Genomic DNA, 25524 nt, shown 5'->3' with positions numbered 1-25524 from the left:
ATGAGTGAGGGGTCAGAGCCAGAGCTATGGGAGTAGCCTATGGGGTTATGACCCTGCAGGACACTGGAAGGTTCTCCTTTTCTCCCAGGAGATTTAATTAAATGCCAGGCCTCCAACTTTAAAATTGTAGGAGCTTTTTCAATCTCATTAACTTGTGGAAATCATCTGGTCCCTCGCTATTCCAAACATCATCTGGGGGCCAGCATCCCCTGGGAGCATGTCAGGAGTGCAGAGTCTCAGGACCAGCCCCAAGCTTCCTAGATATATTCCTGCAAGTTGTCTAGGTGATGTATATGCTTGCTGAAATTGGAGGGGCACTGGTCAGGTCTGTGGGGTCATGAAGGTGTCTGCATGTGGCATTATCTGAGGAGTGAAATGTCCGTGTCTGGTGATTCTGATCCTGCAATCTGGAGCTTCTGATCTTGGATGAGGCCTGGGCGTGGGGACTTGGTATGGGTTTGTAGTGGGCAGCCAGGGTGTGACCTGGTGCAAGTCACTTGCTCTCTCTGGATGTTGTCCTCTGGGAGACTCATTCCCAGGGTTGTGTATAGCTAGTTCTCCCTTCCAAGGCTAAGAGCCTTCAGCTGTTGGTGAGAAGAGAGGACTATTTCTGTGCTCCGCCCCCTAGGCCTGCAAAGGGTACATCCCAGGCCACTCTGAGGGAAGATGAACACCTCACACATGAAGACAAGTACTGGGAGAGTTTGGAATGATAAACCAGCCTTTGTTTAGAAGTGGGGAGCCCTGGGGCATCTGAGTGGCTCAGTCGGTTAAGCATCTGACTTCGGCTCAGGTCATGATCTCACGGTTCGTGGGTTTGAGCCCTGCGTCGGGCTCTGTGCTGACAGCTCAGAGCCTGGAGTCTACTTCAGATTCTGTGTCTTTCTCTCTCTCTGACCCTCCCCTGCTCACGCTGTCTCTGTCTCTCTCAGAAATAAATAAAACATTAAAAATTAAAAAAAAAAAAAAAAGAAGTGGGGAGCCCAAAGGGAACCATGAACAACCCTGCACTGGAGTTGGAAGGGCCCTCAGAGTTCATAGAAACACTTCTATCCATTTCATGGAAGAGGAAAAACAGGCTCAGACAGTTTTCAAGATCACATAGTGATGCAGGAGCAGGTCTGGAACCTTAGTTATTCTTATCATTTCTATAATCTTGCCCTCTTCTTACCTTGTCTTTGAAATTCAGGCATGACTAACGTTTACAAGGATAGGAAAAGAACCACTTGGCTGGAGAAAACTCTCTTACCAGTTTCTGGGTGACTCCAGGGGGCGCCCACTCATAGGTGATGGTGTCAAAGGTGGGATCTTTCCCAGTGGCAATGGGATTGGTCATGATCATCCGATTCCTCTTGTAAATCCGGATGCCGTCCCCGCCTTTCACTCGGGCTGTGAGGGTGGAGTACTTGGAGTCCATCAGCAAGCGGCCAATTTTCCGATCATCTTCCAGCTCAGAGCTCAGGCAGTGGTCCTCATGACTGCATTTGCATGACTTGCATATTTTCCTGGGGTGGAGGGCGGGGGGAGGTTAATTAGGACAAGGGAGATCAACCTCCAGAGAAGAGGAGCAGAGTCTCCTGCTGGTAGCATCTGCCTTTTTGAAAGCAAGTTCAAGATTCAACTTTAGTAACTCAGAATGGCTGGCCTCAGATAAATGGTAAACTGAGACCAAAAGGCCTTTGGGATTGAGAACTGCTTTGGGGAGGCTATCTGTCTGTCTATGGGGAATGTGGGATATGACTTTAGCTGGTAAAAAGACCAGCACATTTTTACTCACGGTGGCAGCAAGGGCTGGTTCATTCATTAAAGATGCTCAAAAGCAGGAGTCTTTATGACTTGCAGGCTGAACCTGGCCCCAAATTTGCTTTTATAAATAAAGTTTTATTGGAACACAGCCATGCTCATTCATTTCCATATTGTCTGTGGATGCATTTGGTCTACAACAGCAGACTTGAATAACTGCAGCAGAGACCATGTGGCCCACAGAGCCTAAATTGTCCACTCTGTGGTCCTTTATAAAAAAAGTTTGCTGACCTCTGCTCTAAGGAATTATTGAAACTGTCTCCCAAGATTCATGAGCTTTGGAGCTTCAATAACTGTGAACTCTTTAGCACTCATACTGAAGTTAGAATGCAACTGGAAATTTTCTTCAAGAAACTTGAGGCTAGGACCCAGGGGGAAGAGAATGAGCTAAGAAAACCCCTTGGGCTGGAGAGATTGATGTTCACTGGCAAGGCTATGTTGTGAAGCTGAAAGAAGGAAAAGCATCCTGGGGAAGCTTCAAATTCATTTGAAAGCCTGACACTTCTCTCCGACAATTAAAAACAAAAGCATCTGGCTGCTTTGTGCCATGCTGCTGGGTTGTGAAATCCAGAGTGTTCATGGTGTACAGGAAAACTGCTTCCCTCCCTTTCTGGCTTGTCACCTGAGGTGTGCTGTGATGCCTGAAGCGTGCTGTATCTCAGTTGCTCCCATGCAGGAGACATAAGAGCTTGTTAAGTAAAGCGAGCAATGTCAGAACCTGCAGCAAAGATGGAGGGGTAGGCCCAAGCAAAAGTAGCATGGGTGCCCCGCAGCTAGGCATGCCCTAAGGAACCCTCCTTTTTTTTTCTCTTTTAAACTCTGGAGATTGATATGTTGACTCATATATCACAAATATTGACAGGGCGGTCAGCAGGAGCACGCCTTGATATTCTACATCAGTGATTCCAAGCTAAGGTCAATTCTGACCCCCAAGAGGCATTCGGCAATGTCTGAAGACACTTCTTATTGTCATAATGGGGTGATACTGGCTTTAAGAGGTTAGAGGCCAGATGTTTACTGCTAAACATCCTGTAATATATATAAGACGGTCCCCCCACCACCACCAAAAAGAATTATCCTGCCCAAGATGTCAATAATGCTGAGGTCAAGAAACCTTATCTAAAGTGAGGAGGAGCCAGTGCACGTTCCAGGAGCCTATAGTTGGGGTGGGCGAGGGAAAGCAAATCAGATGGGAACTGTAACACAGAGTAAGGTAGGGCCGTATGAGTGCTGCATATGCTCCGGGGTGGTTCTGCTGGTCTGGACCAGTTCCCCCAGCACGTAAGAATGTGGCACATGGAAAAGGGCTCAGTGTGGGAAACAGTGGGTTACAGAAGGTTAAACACATTTCTTCAGTGCAAGGCTGATTCTCGTTTTTAATGCACTGATGTACAGTGTGACTTTAAGTCAGGGAAAATGCAATATTTCCTGTGTCATTCAAGGAGAAGCTTGCAGCCCACATTCATGTTCAGTAGGCTATAATTTGAGGAATGGTAAAACTGTTGATCTCAAGGACAATTCTAGCATTACAAAAGAGAATAGGATCCTAAAGAAGATGCGGGGCAAAACCAAGAAGTCTTGTCTTTTTTTCTCTGTTGCTCACTTTTTTTTTCAGAATTGGAGCATCTCATTCATGATAAATACCCTCCTGCCTCTCCCTTTGGGGGAGACTGCTTCCCTAAGGTAGGCAATAGCACCACTGGTTTACATGTAGGGAGTGACAGCAGCAGAGAAGGAAATGGATGGAGGAAGAGGAAGGAAGTGACAGAAAGCCCAGTGTCCAATTGGACCCTTGAACCCCCAATGCCTTCCATCCGTGGAGCTGGGTGGGGAGGCTGCCATTGCTTATTTGGTTAATGTAGATTCTCAGGATGCTCTTAGGGATGTGGGGAATGCAAAACACTTTGAAGTGGAAAATGTTGACGGACATGAGATAATCGTTGACATTATGTCAATACTGTTTCTTTTATTCATGCTGTCATGTTGCCAGGCATTGTTGCTGGGATTCTATAAATAGGAAGACACCCCTCTGACTCCACTCTACTCTTTCCAGGCACCCAGACTGAAAAAGACACAGATACACAGAAAGATCCTCAATAGTGTTAACGTGGCCATTTCTGCAATCTGTCCAGGGCTACCTGGAATGATGGAAAAGGCAAAATGTTGGGATATAATCCCAGCCTGAATACTAGCCCAATACAGGTCCATGGTCAAGTTTCTTATTTGACAATGAGAGAGTTGGTCTACGTCAGGGTTGGCAAACTACATTGCATTGGCCGAATCTGAGCCATCACCTAATTTTGCACAGGCTGTGAAGTAAGAAGAGATTTTTACGTTGTTACATGGCTGAAAAAAATTCAAAAGAAGATTACTATCTTCTGATACAAGAAAATGATATGAAATTTGAATTTCAGTGTCCTGAAATAGAGATTTACAGGAACATAATCACATTCATTCATTTACATGCTAATGGATGCTTTCATACTACAAGGGCCAAGTTGATTGGTTGTGGCAGAGACCATATGGCTTGCCAAATCTAAAATGTTTACTAACGGGCTATTTACTGAAAGTTAGCTGACCCCTGGTCTGTTTGATGAGCTTTCAAACTTTGCTATGCATCCAAATCACTGGGGCAGGTAGGTAAACTTGGAGATGCCCTGCCCTGGCCCCAGCTAGTCAGATGCACCTCTCAGGAGTGGGATCTGAGCATGGGTACTTGTAATCCTGTTCAGAGGTGATTTGGATGCACATCAAAGTGCCAGAGTCACTAATTGGTCCCTTTTGGGAGTTTAAGCAGCTATGGATGACTTTCTCTAGACTGTCCATTGAAAAGCAAAGGAAGCCCAAATCTTAGGGCAGAGTCAATCTGTGAAAATCCACTGCCTTGGAGAGAAGAGGCAGAGGTAACAGTGTAACTCCTAGGCAGCCTCTGGAGCTGGCATGGAGCAGGACCTCATCAGAAGGCGTGTCACAATGGGGAGAGAAGGAGAATCCATCAGAGAGTGACCCCTGAGGAATGTAACATTTTGTAATTTGAAGAGCCATTGGTCTGTCTCCCATTTTTCATACTAGGTCCCTTTCCTCAAACTGCAGTTTTCCTCTACTAACTGGAGTCAGTATACATTAAAAAAAATAAAGCAGGGGTGCCTGGGCGGCTTAGTCGGTTAAGCGTCCGACTTTCGCTTAGGTCATGATCTCGCGGTTCGTGGGTTCCAGCCCCGCATCGGGCTCTGTGCTGACTTGCCAGCTCAGAGCCTGGAGCCTGTTCCAGTCTGTGATTCCCTTTCTCTGACCCTCCCCTGCTCACACTGTCTCTCTCTCTCTCCTAGAAATAAATAAAACATTTTAAAAAAAAAGTTGTTTAAAAAAAATAAAAAATAAAAAAAATAAAGCTATTACAATAAAGATAATGTAAAAAAATCTCTGCATACAAGGAAGAGACTTTCTGTTGGGCTCTCTTTGAAAAGCCTGAAGTCCTGGAGGTGTGTTTCCCTCTGCTCTGAAGGGGAGTTCAGCATCATGAGGTTGGCTCAGGATGCCAACAAACCCAGCATGTCCATCTGGGAAGTGGGAGTCTGCAGGCTGCTGGTTGAGCCTCTCCTTCCATTTTCATGATATGCTCATTCTGAAAGTCTGCTCTTGCTTTCACTCTATACTGTCCTCTCCAAATAATTCTGATATCTGTGCCTCTAATACTAACACCATTCTAATTCTGTTAACCATACCAATCATGAGTTTGATTACAGACAACTTGCCTGAAACTATAGATTGTAAAGCCAGAAGGGTAACCAAGAGCACATTGGCTATAATACTCTCATTTATCAGACGGAAAAGGTGGGGCTTACAGAAGGGAAGTGTTTGTCCAAGCTGAGTAAGCACATGAATTATTGTTTGAGGGACTTGCTCACTAAACCAGGCTGGCTGCCACTTGGTTCATTTAAATATCTTTCCAGCTACTGACAGTATGAAAACTGGAGCATAAAAATGATTTTATGTGGGTTCTCCGCTAAGGTCCTGGACCCTCACTGCTCCAGTATGGTTTGAATAACCTAAATTCAATCTGCATTTCTTAAGGATAAATTTACTGGATGTTCAAGTCCTTTGTAGAATGGTGGGGGGGTGTAGGGATTAAAATAATGCTAAGACACCTGCTTACAGTCCTGAAGAACAGGGCCCAGAATTGCTCTCCTGCCATAAACAGCTAGAACAACAGACAGAATATGTTAAATGACCCTTTTCAGATGTCAGACAAGAGGCAGCAAAGGGGCTGAACCTCGAGAGGGGGAAAAATTATTGAACCGAGTCAGGGGTGCATTCAGGGAACATTATCCCTTCCCTCTGCCCTAAGAATTCTAAAAGGAGGCATCCCAGCTGTCTTCGGAGAGCTGATGAGGAGTCAGCATTGTTCTGTGACACCCTGATGGCAGGTTCAGGACTAAGGGGACGGAATGATAGGGAAGCTGACTCTTCAAGGCCAGAAAGAGCTCTAGAGGCCAAGCTAGATGCGTGGGGTGTTCCCCCAGTGGGAAGTGTGGTAGCTGTAAGAGGAATCTGTGCAGGGGATGAAGTGGGGTTTGGATGACTTTGAAAGTCTCTTGCATCCAGAAAACTACATGAGCTCCTGTGAGGTCGAGGACTGTCAGGGAATGGAGTCAAGGAACAATCCCATGCTTCAAATGCCAACGACCCACAGTACTGCTGTAGAATGTTTAAGAGCATGGAGTGGGGTTTCACGAAGACCCAACTTTGAATCCTGGCATTTAGTAGCTATCCCCTCCTCCTCCCCGTTACCCAGCCTCAGTTTCCTGATCTGAAAAATGGAGACACTAAGATACTAACACCTACTGCTCAGGGTTACTTCAACATTCAAACGTACAAGATTTAGTTCAGCTCAACAGATGTTTTTGTAATGGCCATCCCATCATGGAAATAAACAACTCTGAGACAAATACCTCCCAAATTTCACTCCTGCTCTATGTGTCCCAGGAAGCCCTCTGGCAGGCAGATCAAAAGCTCCTACTTTGCTGTTGTGCCCTACGGAGGTTTGCCTCTCTCTCCCAGGGCTGCCCTACGGAGGTTTGCCTCTCTCTCCCAGGGCTGCCCCGACAGTCTCACAGGCTGTGTGCCCTGCACGACTCCACACAGATGCTGATGGGAATAGCGCCTGGAGGCTGTGCAGTGTGGCAGCTCCACCTCTGCTTTTCAGAGTCCTCAATGAAAAAGGAGAAAGAAACATGCTGCAGATCCAAGTCCAGCTGGATCTGATGACCCTCCCTCACAGATATGAATGTAGTGCCTGGTTTTTAAATACTGTGGACACAGTGATTTTTAATTTTTTTAATGTTTTTTTTTAATGATTTCTGAGAGAGAGAGAGAGAGAGCAGGGGAGGGTCAGAGAGAGAGGGAGACACAGAATCTGAAGCAGGCTCCAGGCTCTGAGCTGTCAGCACAGAGCCCGACGCAGGGCTCGAACCCACGAACTGTGAGATCATGACCTGAGCCGAAGTCAGAAGCCCAACCGGCTGAGCCACCCAGGCGCCCCCACAGTGACTTTTATTTCTGGCCCAGGGGCATTCTGAGATCCAAATGGGGTGACAGCACCATATGGGGCGATCCACCACATGCACCAAACCCCAGGGTAGAGCAGTCGGGAGAGGACTAGGCACCAACTAACATCTGCCCACATCTGCCCAGTGCAGTCCTTCGTGGGGCCAGCTTGGTGGCCTCCACCTCAAAATGGTGCATAAAGCACCAAGCTCCTTCCTCATCTTGGCTCCTCGGGGCTTTTCTGTCATTTCTGAATTAGGCCAAGCAGGAGTGTCTTCACTCTGGAGCCAATCCTCCCTGAAATGCATGCATCCTAAGCAATCCCAGCAGAGAAGAATAGCCAGGGTTCCCAGAAAGGACAGCCAAGAAATGCAGGCAGGCAGAGCCTCTCCTGACAAAGTCTGTTACCTCCATGGATGTGGCTCGAAGCCTGAACACGTCCCCTTGCATCTCAAACAAGGCACACCTCTTGCTGACTGCTGCTGGCCCAGGGACATCTGGAAAGGGAGACAGAAAAGAGGGTGTTTTACTTCCAAAAGTCTTGGATTGGGGATGCTTGACCTCTAAAAAGCTTGGCATGCCAGCAAAGGGATTGTGTGGAGTTCAAAGGGCTTGAGATGAACAAGCCATCAGTTACTGTTTACCAAGAATGGAGAAGACCAGCCGGGAAAGTGGCCATAGGGCAGGCAAGTGGGTAAGGGTGGGGCCCTTGCCAATAAAAATGGAATGAGACGGGGGCTTCTTGCTGGCCTTTCAGTGCTGTCGCCAGCCACCAGGGCGGCACTGGAAACTCTCCACTCCTCCCTCTATATTCATCAGCTCCCCTGGTCCACTTGTCACTGGAATGGAATCTTCCAGTGAGTGCCTCCTCTCTCTCATTTATTTGTGATTTATTGATAGTGTGATTAAACCAAAGCTACAGGCACAAACAAATGCTCATGATGCCAAATGTCTATAGCTCAAAGCATAACTTAAATATTTCTCTAAAACATGGAAAATTAGGAGCATTTGAAGTCTGGTTGTCCTTTGGAGGGAGAACACCCAGGATAGGTTTTACTCTTTGTCACCAGCTGCCGCGGATGTGCTAAGACCCAGATGACTCTCAAATGGGGTCTTCAAATCAGCGGCATCATGGAGCACTTGCCAGACCCTCAGGCCCCACCCCAGCCCTCTAAATCAGAATCTGCACACCAACAAAATTCCCAGGAGATTTGTATTACATTAAAACTGGAGAAGCCAGGGGTTAGTGTACGGATCTGCTGGCTGAGACACTTCCCTAATTCTCACTTGGGGGTGGGGGTGACTTGCTACAGGTATGCACACGTATTATGATTTTATCAAGAACAAGGCTTCATCAACTAGGAAGAGAAGCAGATAAGCTCCTCATTCAACAGACATTTGATTCATTTAACCACTAACTTAGTGTCTACACTATATCAGGCATAGGGATACATCATAAGATTCGGGTGTGCCCTAGAGGTGCTCACAATCTAGGGGGAGACGAAGAGAGAAACACATATTTGTCGCCTGCTCCTTGAGGCAAAGGAAGCTGCCTATTGTGTAGCAGAGGCTGGACTTTGGAGCCCAGGAGATCAGGATTCCAAACTCAGCTTCGTGACTTACAAGACATACTGGCCTTGGACCAATTGAGCCTCAGTCTCCTTACTTGTCGAATGGGTATAAAGATAATGTATGTAAAGTGCCCATTCACATTAGGTACTGAAGATGGTAGCTGCTATTATTTTGCACACAGATTTTAGGTGCCCAGAGGAAAGCGTTAATAAACCTGTAGGGGAAGTCCAGGGAGGCTTCTTAGAGGAGGTGACTCTGGATGGGGGTTATGCAAAATGAGAAGGGGATTCTTAGAAGGAAGAGAATGTGTGAGGGCAAAAAGATACAAAAGGGCATGATGGGGGGAGCTCTTGCAATCTGAGCGTCACAGTTTCCTCTCCCTGCTTTTAAGTGGGGAAAAAAGAAGCAGTGAACCCTGTGAGTCCATCCTCATTGCTACTGTCAGAATCCAGAGAAGTACATGAAAGGACGCAGTTATTCACAATATTTCTCTTCTGTTGCTCACATCTTCCCACAATGCCACTGAAGCCTCATATCCCCAACTTGACAACTGCTGTTTACACCATGTCTTCACGTACTATGCTGTTGTATAAAGTTTTTTTTTTTAATGTTTATTTTTGAGAGAGAGAGAGAGAGAGGGAGGGAGGGAGGGAGGGGCCAAGGGACAAAGGATCCAAAGTGGGCTCTGTGCTGACAGCAGCGAGACTGATGCAGGGCTTGAACTCATACACTGTGAGATCATGACCTGAGCTGAAGTCAAACGCTCAACCCACTGAGGAACCCCCCTACTGCACTGTCCTTACACACATTCACAACTTGGGAGAGTAAAAGCCACGTTGCACATATCTGAAGGGGAGCATGTTCAGATTTGTGCCTGTTCAGTGCTAGATTCAGGTTAAAAATAGAAAACAAGTGGATGCTCACCATTGAGTCATCGTCTTAAGCTTTCACTCACAGGTGGAACTTTACTCCGTGAACCCCTGGCATGTAAAACCTTGCAAACTTCCACCTCTTGTTCTTCCCTCTGCCTCCTGTTACCTTGGATTCTACTAGTCAAAACACAGCAATCCTTTCGCACTTCGTGTTTGAGTGATTCAATGGTTATTTTGGAAGGTGTACAACTTACATGAATAAGGCTTCGTTGTTGGATTGTTTTAGAAAGACTCAGAGGCAGCAAAGCCTGGGAACAGAAGAGCTAGGTGGAAGCATTTTGTAAGCGGCAAAGCACCCTGCATGCGAGCTTTGCCATTCTTCTAACAAGTAGCTGATTTAACAGTCTTCCTATAAGGGGATTGGTCCTGATGCTTGGCCAGGAGGGTCAAGCAGCTGGCTCAGGGTTTGGTTAGAAATAGTGATGTGAGGCAGCGTGGCAGAGCATGTGGCTGCGGCAGGGGGCTGGCTCTTTGGTGCCAGCTCTGACATTTATTAGCTGTGCAGCTAGAGGCAACTCATTTCCTCGCCCAGCCCAAGTTGCTGCTCTGTAAAATGAGAAAACTGGCCTGGATCGAGGTTGTTGGAATCCTGTTCCACAGAATTCTCTTCTATGAGATGTTACCAATGGTGGATGGCTGGGAGAGGGAAGGATCAAATAAAAATAGTGGACACTGGATATGAAATGGCTTTCAGAATGTTGGAGGTGCTGGCCTTTGTGAGGAGTGAGAAGAGAGGTGGGGAACAGGCAGCTCTTTCAAGTGAAGTGGTCCAGGCTTTGAGGTAAAGGTCTGGATTTTAGTTTGTTCCTTTCTTCTGGACTTGGGCAAGTAACTGGACTTGCAGAGTTACTGTGAGGGTTAAAAGGGTTGCTGCATGGAAGGGGCTTGGTATGCGAACATTATGCACCAAGTGTTTGTTCTTGTTGTCACTGTACCTCGTGTGAACACGAGGTAGATAGACCCTGATAGACCTGTCTGATAGACCCTGAAGCAGATGTCCTAAAAAAAAATTCCTTTCCAAGCTTCAGAATTCTAGGGAGCTTCAGGGGAACTACTTTCTAACCACATACCTCATGTACTTTCTTACTGTCTACTTTGCTTCATGTGTACAAGTGTTGCCTCTCTGACTCAGAGGAGGAGGCAGACAGTTGGCTTTAGTCTCCATCCTGCTAGTGGGACAGTTTCCATGGTGACAGAAGTCTGTGGGAGAGAAAAATAGATGGCCTTGCAAGGAAGAAGCAGATTTGGGCCATCAGGACACACTTGCAGCCAGTTTCCTGGCCGAGTGCTTAACACAATAAATAACCATTTTGTCCACTGCATATCATTTACCCAGGAGCCAGACAGACCTAGCTATCTGGGACACAGAAAATGATGATCCTGTTTATTGAGGGGAGGAAAACATCAAGCAGAAACACTCTTTCAAACAAGATATTCTGGTTTATAAACAGTAGATTTCTCCGATGTGGACTTGGTCTCAGATGGAAGATGGCCCAGGGACTGCTCACAGTAGCTGAACACAGAAGAGTGTAAGAGGAGCCGTCACTTTAAAAAATGGGTTCCGGGAATGTAGCATCTATTCTATCCCTTTTCCTGACGGGAGATAAAATGTTTTGACAATTTTCTTTGGCTCTGGAGGAGTAGGATATTGTGGAACTGAATCTTGTCAGGGACTTGAAAGGACTTATCTCAGGCCAGGAGCCCTGGGGGCGCAAGGGTGGGGGGCGGGGCACGCGACAGGGCCTTCTCCCCACTTTGAGCATTTCCTTCAGGTGAACCGCCAAGAACAAGGCAGGACAGAGATGAAGAAGGGAAAAGAGGAAAAGCAATACAGAGTTTAGGAATGAATGGAGGACTTGGGAATCCAGAATGGGAGTTCTCCTCCCATTGTGTAACTCGCTTTCCTCCTCTGAGAAATGGGTTTTCCCTGCCCTTTGTGCCTCCCCCGGGTTGTAGTAAGCCTCAAGTCAGATTAAAAGGTTGTTTGCAATGTAAAATATTTACCACAGTTAAAAAACAATTATCCAAACCTTGAGCATGAGGCAGAAAAGTGGGTGGCACATCTCAGTGTCATGGTGGCAATGATATTGGCCCTTGCCCGCCCCCCCCCCATAAGGATTATCTAGACAAATTTACTTTGCTTTATCCCAAGACTTGGTGCAGTTACATATAACTTACAGATTTTTTTGTCCAGTAAAGATATAAATGCAAGGAGTTTTTGTCTTTTTGAAACAGATAACCTTAAAGGTATGGTTTATTATCCTGCTGGACATGAGCTCCTTGTGTACCTAACCCATCAACCTTGTGGTAACATTGAATTACCTATAAATACCCAGCCCTTCAAATGCTTTTTGAACTGGTCTAAATATCTTAGTGATTACTCCATTAACTAATGAGTTGGGTAAAATCTTTACTAAGTTTTATTGTATATTTGCACAAGAGTCGTGATTTTATGTTTTTGAAAATTATATCTTAACACCATCACAGGCGCTTCTGACTCTCCATGGATTTGCCTTCTGAGCTGGGGTGTTCTGAATATTGACACTGAATTCCACTCCAAGTCAATTACTCTGACTAGTCTTTTATAGGTAAACTCTATATGCATATGTGTTAATAATTTAAGTGTTATTTATTTTTATTTTGAGAGAGAGAGAGAGCAGGTGAGGGGCAGACAGAAAGGGAGAGAGAGAATACCAAGCAGGCTCCACATTGTCAGCTGTCAGCCCTGACATGGGACTCAATCTGGCAAACTGTGAGATCGTGACCTGAGCCAAAATCAAGAGTTGAGGCTTAACCAACCAACTGAGCCACCCAGGAGTCCCTGTAAGCATATGTGTTGTTAAAGATTATTAGCCAACATGCTTTGTTACGTAAAAATAAACCTTTTCCTCCCCACCAAGGAGAGAAGGTAGAGTGAGGGTAGTAAAGAGTGGGGTGAAATTATGAAAAGGTCCAGAAAAGAACTACTATCATAAACAGAAAACAAAAGATTCCAGAAATGATTCTACAGCTATCAACAATTCCCAAATATTAACAGCTTGACAATCCATGGAGTGATCTTACTTACTTAAGCATTTTTCCTGAACAGTTATGATGACACTGAGGTATAATCATTATTCCTAATCAACAAAGGATGCATGACAGTCTGAGGGAGGAGAAGCAACTTGTCCATTCAGAATGGTCCAGACTGGAGCTCCTATGGGGAAGGAGGGTCTCCTCATCCTACCCTCATCTGTACTTTAAGCAAAAATGTTATAGTTTTCCTCATGATTCTGACTGTAGCTAACATTTATTGTGTATACCTTATGTGCCGGGCATATGCCAGGCATATTCATAATATTTACGCTTGGTGAGCCTGTGAGAGAGGTGCTCTTAGTGACTTCATTTTCAGATGAGGAAGCAGGCCCAGAAAGGTTAAGCCTTTTCTTCAGGGTCTAATGGCTAGTAAGTCATGGAGCCAAGAAGGGAAACCAGGCAGGTCTTACTTCTGAGTTGTGCTCTCCTCTTATCAGCTATGGTACTTTCCACCAAGGATATAGCACTTGACAGTTTACAAAGTATATTTACATTCCTTATCTCATTTGGTTTTCACAACAACCTTAGGATGTGGACACTTTGCATTTGCCTCGTGGGGAAAAAAAAACTGAGCTCATAGATCTGATGGGATTTGCTGCTCAGGACATAATTCATACTCATGTTTTTGGAATCCAGACCCTATGATTTCCTACCACACCAGGAGTATCCAGACCTCAGACAGCCTCCTACGGGTCTAGCCTTGACTCTGGGCATTAGGCCAATGGGATCCAAACAGGAGGGACAGTGTGTCTGTAGGAGTGGAGTTAGGGGGAGGGGTCCCAGGAAATCACTGGGGGCAGTAGGACAAGGCCATGATCACCATGGTCTCCAAATTTTTTACCATCCAACCCTGTTCTGCTAAATTAAAGTGTAGATGTTCAAGGCAATGGACAGGCTTCAAAGGCAGCTAGAGAGGCAGTAGCTGGAGGACAAAGTGAATCAGAACCACAGGCAGTGCCTGTAGGAGAGAAGCACCAGGGCATTGGCTTCAGTTGATTTATCTATTTCCTCTCTGGAAGCCCAAGTGAGGTGTGAGAGGTCACTTATGCTTAGTACCAGATGAGGGAGCTGGAGCTCACCCTCCAACCCAAGGTCTGAAGATGACTGGACAGACAGTAGCCTGGGAGACAACGTGTTGAAAACTGTCTTCTAGACATTGTTACCACTTAAACCACTTTAAAAAAGACCAAAATCATAATAACCAAGGCAAGAGGCAAGTCATTCCTGGGTTTATTCTCAAGTGTTTCGTTTTTTAAAAAAAAATTTTAATGTTTATTTTTGAGAGAGGGCGCACGCAAGTGCACTTGTGTAAGAGGGGGAAAGGCAGAGAGAGAGGGAGACAAAGGATCCGGAGTGGGCTTTGCACTGATAGCATAGAGACCGATGCAGGGCTCGAACTTACAAACCTCGTAATTATGACCTGAGCTGAAGCTGGATGCTCAACCAAGTGAGCCACCCAAGCACCTCTATTCCTAACTTTTAATAATTTGTTTATATGAAGGAAACTAGCACCCATCTCATTTTGAAGTTGAATTAAGCCACTTTAAGAGGCACTTCTAGAATGTGGCCCACTTCACTGGCCCAAATTTATTTATTTTACTTCCATATTATCTACTATTTCTACCCGATTTTCTTTCCAATCACCTGAGCCTCTTGCAGTTCTCTGAAGTATACACTGGGGTTTGTTTTTCGTTTTTTTGCTCAGGCTCATCAAACCTCAGGGACCTTTGGCCCCACACATTCTTTCAGGACCAGCTCAAGTCCCATCTTTTCCTTAAAAAAAAAAAAAAGAAATTAATTGCAGCTGTAATGACTACTAGGCCTTGCAGCCTTCCAGCCACTGTGCTAAGCCCGAACTCAGGCAAATCTTACACCACCTCGTGGTGATTCTCCAGGTGTGAACCCCAAAAGCACCTCGGAACTTGGTAGCAGTGCCAATCCTCAGTTCTCACCCCAGACCCACTAACTCTTTTTTTTTTTTTTTTTTACAAATAGTTTATTGTCAAATTAGTTTCCACATAACACCCAGTGCTCATCCCCACAAGTGTCCTCCTCCATGCCCATTCCCCCACCCCCCCACATCCATCAGTCCTCAGTTTTTGTCAGCATTCAAGAGTCTCTCATGGTTTGCCTCTCTCCCTTTCCCCCACCATTTCCGCCCTTCTTCTCCCCCTTGTTCCTCCGTCAAGTTCCTCCTAATCCTCCTATACGTGCAAACATATGATATTTGTCCTTCTCTGCCTGACTTATTTCACTCAGCATAACACCCTCAAGGTCCATCCATGTTGCTACACATGGCCAGATTTCATTGTTTCTCATTGCCATGTAGTATTCCATGGTATAGATAAACCACATCTTCTTGATCCATTCATCTGTTGATGGACACTTAGGCTCTTTCCATGTTTTAGCTATTGTGGAGAGTGCTGCTATGAACATTGGGGTACATGTGCTCCTATGCCTCAGCATTTCTGTATCCCTTGGGTAAATTCCTAGCAGTGCTATTGCTGGGTCATAGGGGAGTTCTATTGTTAGTTTCCTGAGGAACCTCCACACTGTTTTCCAGAGCCAGACCCACTAACTCTTGATACTCTCTGTAGGGCCTCGTCATTGCTGTTCAAGCCCCCCAGGTGATCGGGATGCACAACTGAAGTCTGACAACCACGGATCAGGCTGTGCATGAAGTAATTGAAGGAAACTGATGATCTTGGTTTGCCCCAGGCTGAATCAGGGCCTGAATGCAGGACTTCTAGTGCTGAACCCAGGAATGCTCTGGACAAACCACAATGAGTTGGTCTCCCTAATTAAGACTATTCACAGAGGTCAAATTAAGTCCTGGTGCTTAGATTTAAACACAGGTCTCTCAGAATCCCCAATCTCCATTTTAATTTAACCACTGCACTACAGGCAATGCCAAGAAACAAAATTTTCTAGATATTTTGGGGCCCTTACTCTTACATCTCAAAGAACCCATGTAACTGTAGAACTACAAATGCATTAGGTGCCAGGAATTAGAAAGAGTGTGCTATGGCATTGTACTTTACTATGGGGATTTGGCTTGGTCTGCATATGTTTGAAATTAATCAGACACTCTGATTTAGCATGAAGAATAGCTGGGATCTAGTTAACTTGAAGACTCTGGTCTAGCAGGTCTGAGGTGAGCCTGATATTCCATAGTTCTACTGACCTTCTAGGGAAAGCTGATGCTGCCAATCTGCACACCACACTTTATTTTTCATTTTTATTTAAAAATTTTTTTTAAATATTTTTTTTTAACATTTATTTATTTTTGAAAGAGAGACAGAGCATGAGCAGGGGAGGGGCAGAGAGAGAGGGAGACACAGAATCAGAAGCAGGCTCCAGGCTCTGAGCTGTCAGCACAGAGCCCGACGCTGGGCTCAAACTCACAAACCATGACGAGATCATGACCGGAGCTGAAGTCGGCTGCTTAACCAACTGAGCCACCCAGGTGCCCCCAGGGACGACACTTTAAAGAACAAAGGGCTACATCAGCGGTTCCCAAACTTGTCTACACATTAGAATCCCCTGAAGATCTTTTAACACTTCCAAAATCCCAGCTGCATGCCACAGCAACTTAGCCAAAATTGCTAGGGATAGGCAACAGACCTCAGTCATTTGGGAAGTTCTCTGGAGGATTCCAACATACAGAAAAGTTTAGGAACAACTGGGCTTCCCCATCATACCCTCAGCCACTACAACTTGGATGCTATGGCTCTCAGCTCAGTGGAGGGAGGCCTCTCTTCCGAGATCATTCACTACAAGGTGAGATCTACAGCATGTCTAACTTTTGTTATTTCATTTTGGTCCCTTCTGTCCTGGCATAAGCCCACCTCACAGGCATTCATGCCAAATGCAGCAACTCTCTGAATAGCCAGACAGAAGGGAGACCACAGTCCTTCCTTTGCTTCGAAATTTCCCTGGCTGGCTGACTTCCTGCAGGACTCCCACTGATGCTGAGACCCTTTGCCAGGCCTGCAACACTCGAGGCCCAGATGGTTATATCATGGAAAGTTGTTCCCCCCAATCCCCGCTTAAGAAGTGTGATCCTTTCAGAGAGTGACTTGGCTGGGAAGTGTAATGGGGGCCTTACATTTCAGTTTCCCATTCAAGAACCCCATGGTCTCGACAGGGTTTGAACTTCCTCCATTTTTTTTTTTGAAGCTCTCCTGTGACTGAAAGAATGAGTTGCCAACTAGCCTTAGAAAATCATAACAGAGTAATGAAATCAGTACACTTACTAGTATAATAATTGTCCATTCTTAATGTCAGAGTTACATTTGTCACCCTTCCTGAACATAACCCTCCTTGTGACATGTCCTATATACCACCAGAGGTAGAGACTGGGGCCGAGAAATCCAGGGATGCTGGATGAACAACACAGACTCTTACATCAGGGTGACTTTGGTCATTATTTCATATTATATATTTATTCCCTTTTCACCTGAAATGGGTGTTCCCCATCCTGTCCCCTCCAATCTTAGGCACAATTATTGCTCTGTGTTGACCTCCTGGCTCTGTCTTGTCCCTCCTGATGCTTGTACTTGGGCTGGGGAAGCCTCAAGCTGGGGCTTCAGTTTGTGGCCAAGAAAACCCTGTTTCCCCAAACAGAAGATGAAAAAGTGGGGTTTATAGCCAAAACCCTAAAGGGTTCTAACTTTTATCTCACCTGGCCTTAAGGTGGCTGGCTTCAAATACGGCACAGAGGAGTGAGCAGAAACTTCCTTACTCAAATTTCCATTCTGCACGGACTGACCTATGCTCTCTATAATGCCATGCAAATTAGCTGTGGAAACAACTTAGGGTAAAGTCCCTTCTAAAACCACAGCAAGTCTCACAAAGGCAGCAACAAAGACATGATCTACATCAGAGGTCATATCTGGGGATACAAATACTCTTCAAGAGGACTGTGTGTGTGTGCACATGAGTGTATGTGGATGTGTGTGCAGATGTACGTGGCTATCTGTGTGGGACGTGTCCACATCTACCGTTTCTACTCCATGGTTGTTCCCTAGTCTTCTGTCTGGACAAGCACAGATGTAATGAAATCACTTCAACTTAGATACCCTTTTCCTGAATTGTGTAATAAGGATAAAAATGCATAGACTAAACAAACTGAGATTAGCCCAACTGATCTTGTACTCCGAATTCAATGGATGGAAAACGTGTTCTTTTTCCTTGTTTTTAAAGACCAATCCTATTTAAAGCAACAGAAAAGGAAAACATTTGGTGGGTGATGAGCTGATGGCAGAAATGCTTGAGTGGTCAGTATTTCGGGGTACAGACCCGATTATCTTTCCTGTTAGATGGTGTGTATGTATTAAGTTGATTATGTGGGCCAGCTGTGGTTGAGAGAGTTAGTCTGGTGGATTTAGCTCACGTTAGGAATGTCTGGTGTCCCAAATAAAGTTTTGAACAAATCCCCAACAAAAGAGCACTTTTTATTCTCTATAAGAAATGTTTGTTTTGGTTTTTGAGTTTTGTTATTTGTTTGTTTGTTTTGTCTGTCAAGATAGTTTGTCCAGGCTCATCTCTATGAGAATTTGTGTTTGGGGCAAGATACACCATATTCTCCTTACTATTCTGCTTCTCTCAACACGTCATATTTAACAGGTAAAATTCAGTTGAAATCAGGGAAGCCAGCAAGGAGAAACAAATTCACAGAATCCCAACACATACTCTAGAGTTTGTGAAAAGTTAGCAGGATGCCTGGTGGTCCCAGTCCATGTGGGGTGGTGAAAGAAGCTTGTCACTTCTGTGTCTCCCCTGCCAGCTGTCCCTGAAATGGGTCCCAATCCCTCTGTTGAATCTCCTTGATGAACATGCCTCTGGGGAAGTTCTGGAAACCACCAGCCAGTTCCTCCCATGACCTCTTCAGGAAGCTCTCCCCTCTCCTGTCCTCTATAAACTCTTAACCACCATGTATGACCTGTTACACACCCATCCACATGCATGCACACACACATGTACACATACGTTTCCACACAGGGCATGCATATCCATGAGCGCGCACACACATAGCCCTGCACAGAACATTTGTATACGTGTAATCACTTGTTTGGTTCTGTCCTCCCCTCCAGGGAAGGAAGTTATTGGAGTTTCCCAAGATACACATCACATGTGAACAAAAAGGGTTAATCTAGCTCTGAAAACTGAATAGTAAAGCAAATCCATATGGGGAAAGGGAAACGTGAAATGAAAGGTTTCTCTGTTTAAGACCCTGCTCTTGCCTCCCTTTCTATCCCCCCTCCCTACTCTTTCAGCCAACCTTCACTGATTTGAGGCTGGTTCCAGAAAAGCAGGAATGCCCAGCCCCAGGGCCATGAACAGAGTGGGCACACGGAAGCCTGTTTTTGGGGTGGCTTGTTCTAACACTGCACCCCATCCAACAGCTGACCCCATCCTTAGCTATCTGCGTCCTGAATGTCTCCTCCTGATTAGAACGAGTTTTTGCAACCATGCTTCCGTTATCAGGCCTGGTTGGCTGCATCTGTTAGTAATGCTTCCCTCTGACCACATCATCACTCAGCATAATGGAGCAAGCACTGTGAGTGCTCCGCTAGCCAGGATAGGGCATTATCTACCCCTTTTTCTTTTCCTTCCCTCTGCCTTTTGGGTAATTCTACTCTTTCGTATTTTTAGCACTTTCATCAAAAATAGGCAAAGAAGCGATAAGACTCAAATCAGTACGTTTTCCAAGGGTTTGTGGCTCTTGGAAAGGCCTGACGTGAGGGACCTTTGGACGAAGGAGCTGTAGCAATTTCATGAGACAATTCACATGGCTGGGCTCTTCTCCCACTTGGCAATGGCCAGAGCCCTTGAAAGTGGGCAGTCTCGAAATATTCACAGAGTAACTCTTCTTTCAAAGGTGATGGGGCTGGGTCACTCTGAAAAAGGGGAGTAAGGAACAAGGTAGAAAGTTCCAAATCCTGAACTGAGAGACCCATGGCTGGGTGATTGTATCTGATAGCAAGGCATGGAAAGTGCTGGAAGATATCAGGCCCTGCTCAGGACTCTGACTCCGTTGTTGGACATTCCTTTGGCAGCACAAAAATGATGGTGACTGAGGGAGAAAGGAAAGCAGCCTCTGTGCTGCCAGCTTCTTGCTGACAGCTGATGGGTACAGGTGGTTGAATCCAAAGCAGGTCCACAAATTTTACGTGTAAGGGAAGTGAAAGGATTTTCAGGACTGAACTAATATTTTCCTTTGACACCAGCTTCCTTTGGACTAGCTGCAGACACTGCGAACAGCGAACTGTACAAACTCAGACTGACAAAACCACTCTCTGTTTTTGAGAACTCCTTGGTTTTAGACAACTCACCCCATTGTTTGAGGGGCGCACTGCTCATTTAAAAGCCAATGAGGGGAGGGTCCTCCTGCCCCCCTCCCCGCCCCTAACATCCAGATTTTTTATGGATCTTTTGAGATGCTAGGTTCCCCAAAGTATGGGCATTGTTTTCATGGACTGCGAAAAGGATTCCCACAGGCCAAGAGTTGACCTGGCATTTCTTGACAAACTGTTTCCAGAGGCTCCAACATATCTTTTTTAAACTTGTATTTTTTCTTTCATGGATAGACCCTGCCAGTTCTTGGGAAGATGTAAGTAAAGCCACTAGTTTCGCTAGGAGCCAGAAGCTATCCAACCCCTGGGGAATTTTATCAGAGATTTACCAAGTGGCTTGAGGGAAGTTAAGACAAAAGAAAATAAAGTCCTTGTAGGGTTTCTTTACTCTCCCCTCCCCCATTTCCTAAATGAGAACAAGCTGTTGGTGTCCCCAGGCCTAATACCTTCAGGCCATACTTGGAAATTTAAACCTAATTGGCTTTGTGGTTCTTAGGTTTCAGCCCTTAGTAGACTCCTCCTCAAGTATAAAACTCTAAGCAATACCTACTTATTATACCTCCCCAGTTTTTATAAGACTCTTGATTTTAGGGCCCTAATGTCTTAAGAATATATTCCTAAAAGGATGTTAATTGGGTATGTGTGGTTGTCCATGTGTCTGAATTCTTGCAGCATTACTGATCTAAGGATAACACACTTTTGATGGAGTTAATTTTGGAAATGGAGAGACTTAGCAAACCAAGAATTTTTAATCTTGCTTATCTGAATCTTAACATTGTAGTAGGGACTGTGTCATGTAACAGCACTGTTATTAAGAGTCTGAAGGCTCTGCTTATGCAAATGACTCCTGCTGGACTCTCACACATAAATTCTCAGGTTAACTTCTGACACTGGAAACATGGAGACACACACACATTTCCTTCAGCCAACACTGGTGCCTTGATGTTAAGAAACTACTTGTGTTTTACTGGAGCGGCTTTAGCAAGGTTTCTTGGTTTAAAACAAGTACCCTTCTTATAAATGACTTCTTTTTCTTTGCTAGCCTATGTTTTTCAAACTAACATTAAATACATTTTCAAATATTTAATCCTCACCTTGACTTTCCCCCTCCAAAATGCTCTAGTTGTATATACTTTATATAGTGGAATTCTATGTTTAAGAAAATCTGACACATGGAAATTACAGATTCTTAGAAATAAAAACACTTTAAGAACATTTAGATCAAGTTTTTCCAAGCCTAGTTTTATGAAACAGAAATTCACAGATCGTCATTCACTTTGCAAATAATTCATTTTCAAGGTCCCACCTTTGCAGCTCATTTAACAGAATTAAAATGTAGAGTCAGAACTACAAAAACCAAGTCCAGAAAATTATCTCTTGAATAAATTTAGGATTATTCACTGAACCATCTGCCCTAGGAAAGAGGACACATTCCTATATACCTCTGAGCCTGCCCATATGCAGTTCCTTCTGCGTGGAACATTTCTTTCTCTCCTCACCTAACTCCTATTTGTCATTCAGGTACCCCCATCACAGGGTTTGAGAAAACCCTGTATCTTGTATTTCTTTGCAGTACTCATAATTGTTTAATCCTGAATATAACTCTTTAATAACATTCTTTCCTGCTAGACTGTAAGTAACGTGGGGGCAGGGTCCCTGTGTGTCTAGTTTATTGCTCTAACACCAGTGCCTCAAATTCTGCCTTGCACATAGTAGCTCCTTAATAAACATGTGTATGACTATAACACTTCTTGCCTTCTCTCAGTGCTTCTTCAGTGTTGCATTAAAAGCTAATGCATAAGAGATATCCTTCATCTGAGGCTGATTTTTGCAGAAAGAGTTGGGAAAACAAGAATCAACCTGACTTCCCATAGTTTCCAAGATTCTGGCCTCCTCTGGTTGCCCAACCCTTCTTCACAGCCCTCCCCAACTGATTCCTCCTCCCTTCTAATGTTCTAGCACTGGTTCTTATAGCCTTAAAAACATTTTTGTTTAATGTTCATGTATTTTTGAGAGAGAGAAAGAGAGAGTTGGGGAGGGGCAGAGAGAGAGGGGGACACAGAATTTGAAGCAGGCTCCAGGCCTTGAGCTGTCAGCACAGAACCCGGCGCGGAGCTCCAACTCACAAACTGCGAGATTATAACCTGAACTGAAGTAGGACGCTTAACCGAATGAGCCACCCAGGCTCCCCATTATAGCACTTGATTCTCAACATGCTTCTCTCTTATGCATCAGTCTACTCACATGGCTTTACTATTCTATCCAGCTCTCTCAGCGTTCTCTCCATGAGTGTTTTCAGCTCCTGGAATCTCTTCATGGATAGGCTGTTGGCACTGCTACCTTGCCTTGCTTCCCAAACCCACTGGTTTTCCCATCTTTGTGGTATTCCTGCCCATCTAGTCACCCAGACCTGTGGTGTGAATCCCAGTTAGTTGTTCAAGGCAAGTAGACATGGAAAGAAATGCTCTTCTTCTCGGGCAGAATCCAGCTTTTCCTCTTTGAAGGGCCCATTTCTAGTGTGTGCCTTCACTTTCATGGTGTACCCCAGAAGATAGGAGATGCTCTTGGGATGGGAGAGCCACTTTCTGACCTTGTGAAAGGTGACTCACCCGAGAAAATAAGGCTTCTCTAGAGCAACTCAGGCTTCTCCACAAAGCAGAATATATACAAGCACTGGGAAACCGTGAAAACTTAGGCCAGCCCATGAGAGTCATTCAGTTCTATAGACTTTCATGGCATTTCTGGTCTTGGATCACATCCCTTTACCCACTTCTGTCCTTGAATTTGCTGGTGGAGCAATAGGGGAGCATTGTTCTTGCTGGAGCTTGAGGAATTGAACCCAAGCCCTGGCTATTTTATCACTACCCTTATGACCCTGGTGAGCAGTTTCTGCTCTCTGAACCTTGATTTTTTTCACCTTTAAAATGGATAATAATTCCTACCATCTTCATGGAGTTGTTCTGAGAATCAAATATGATCATACATATAGGATGTTGAGGAATCTGTAAAGTGCTGTAGAGATCAGGGGTAATCAAATATTAGATGTTTATGAAACCCTATGTTCCTCCTTCATGAATTCTGTCCTCAATATACCATCTAGGTGATTATAATATTTCTTTAACCAAATTACTTTAAAAAAACTTATTTCTTGAAAAAAAAACCCTTTAAAAATAGAAGGTAAGCTGGGGTGCTTCAGTGGCTCAGTTGATTGAGTGTCCAACTTTGGCTCAGGTCATGATTTCACGGTTCGTGGGTTCGAGCCTTGCATCAGGCTCTTTGCTGACAGCTCAGAACCTGGAGCCTGCTTTGGCTTCTGTGTCTTCCTCTCTCTGCCCCTCCCTGACTTGCTCTCTTTCTCTCAAAAATAAACAAAACATTAAAAATTCTTTTAAATAAAATAGAAGGTATGCATAAAAATATGACAAATATGAAACAACATCATTAGATTCTAGCTAGTACTATTGACTTTTAAAAGATCTGAGCCTGAGTCCTATTCTGTATCATGACTCATCTTTTTGGAACCCTGTAAACGTGTTACATGTAGATAAGAATGGCATAGAGGGCAGAGGGAGAGCTGTGGATTGAATCTCCTACATTTAATTTATATTCATCATCTAGCTATGACACCAAGGCAATTTATTTAATCTCTCTGAATCTTAGTTTACTCATCTATAAAATGATATTTCTGTAAATACTAGGAAAAAACTATGTAGCCTAGCACATGGCCCATGTTTGATATGCCTAGTGTAAGAGCAAAGCTTCTAATTTAATCCCTCCTATCAAGGGCAGAACTTAATGAAATTTTTTGGTTTTGGTTCTGAGGAGTATGGAGTGACTAATAAAACTGAGGAGAAATTTTGGGGCCATTTCTCTACTAGCAAAGTAAAGAGGTAAGTTAAAGTATTAACTGGACCGTCCAGATTTTAGTAAGATGGGAAAAATATCAACCAGCAAAGCAGTTTCACCCAGCAAAACTTTGAATAGACTTATCCACTCTTTGAAAAGAGTGTTCATAGCAGGGGTGCTGGGTGGCTCGGTTGGTTAAGTGCCCAACTTCTGCCCAGGTCATGATCTTGTGGTTTGTGACTTTGAGTCCTGCACTGGGATCTGTGCTGACAGCTCAGAGGCTGGAACCTGCTTCAGGTTCTGTCTCTGTCTCTCTCTGCCCCTCCCCCGCTCATACTCTGTCTCTTTCTCAAAAATAAATTTAAAAAAAATTTAAAAAGTGTTCATGGTGTCAAGGGCTAGGCTAAAATTATAAAGCACCAAGAGGTGAAGATATTAAGAATTTTTTAAACAAAGGAGTGCCAAATCTAAGTTTTGGGGATAAGAAGAAATATGATGGGTCCAGGGCCTTCTCAGAATTTCTTGTACTTCAAAGAGTATGTACTTGGCAATGATTCCATTGCTTTCCTGAGTTTGGTCAACGTGGCTGAGGGAAGGCAAAATTCTTAAAATCCACACAGATGGAACTTTTCCACTGGCCCTATTTTGGTATAAATATTCATCAAGGACTAGAAACTTAACATCGATATTGGTCTGAGCTATGAGAGGTTTGGACTAAATTTCAGCCAATTTTCAGATGTCCCTCTGCTCTCGTCTCTCAGGAGGGCCAACTCTCCTGAGACATGACTGCTGTTGTCCAGAGCACTGAGCCAACTGCCTCTCCAGACCAGCGAGATCACTGGAGTTTGTTCTTGAGAGACCTCCAGCCAAAAAGAGGGGGCCTCAAGGATCAGATGAAAGTTCAAGTCAGTTGTTTGAAGAAAGGAAACAAATCAAGGCTTGGCTCATCCACCATCCCAAAGCCAATCCTTTTGCAGCTGAGCCTGCAGGAGGATAATAAAACTTGGGACCAGACATTAAAAACTCAGAGTTTGGTTTGGAATGGTGCCTTCCCCAACCCTCTCACTTTCATTTCCTTTTCATCTCCAGATCCTTCCTAAATCCACCAGTCTCCCTCCCATGCCTCTGGCCCCACTCCTACCTTGTCAGTTCTGATCTTGGCCCAGGAGTAAGAAGATTTTAGATTAAGCCACATGGTTGGGGATCCCACTGAGGGACCCTGGTCTCACCTACTGTATTCCATGTCTGTCTTGTGTCCTCTGCCCTCATGCTCTCTCTCCTTTCTATCCCCTCAAGATTCTTCTACCAGTTTCCCAAAATGGTTGTATTATTTTACATTGGCAACGTATGAATTCTAGCTGCTCCACAACCTTGTCAACACTTGTTATTGT

At 44.7% G+C, this 25524-nt stretch overlaps 1 protein-coding gene across 2 annotated transcripts in view; it reads right to left on the bottom strand.

Annotated features, from left to right (window-relative positions):
* The window catches only part of LMCD1 (LIM and cysteine rich domains 1), a 58633-nt gene that overhangs the window by 21144 nt on the left and 11965 nt on the right, over nt 1–25524 (bottom strand). Inside the window, exons 2-3 of one of the 2 annotated variants that reach the window (XM_039254946.1) lie at nt 7759–7847; nt 1250–1505 (exon numbers count right to left, since the gene is read on the bottom strand). In XM_039254946.1, coding sequence (XP_039110877.1) covers nt 1250–1505; nt 7759–7847 — 345 coding nt within the window. The remainder of the gene's footprint in view (nt 1–1249; nt 1506–7758; nt 7848–25524) is intronic. The other variant, XM_039254947.1, reaches the window with a different exon arrangement.

Source organism: Hyaena hyaena, unplaced genomic scaffold (genome assembly GCF_003009895.1).
Source record: "Hyaena hyaena isolate Hyena2069 unplaced genomic scaffold, ASM300989v1 scaffold_501, whole genome shotgun sequence".
Taxonomy (NCBI): Eukaryota; Metazoa; Chordata; class Mammalia; order Carnivora; family Hyaenidae; genus Hyaena; species Hyaena hyaena.
Note: the sequence above shows the minus strand (reverse complement) of the source record. Positions and strands in the feature narration are given on the sequence as shown.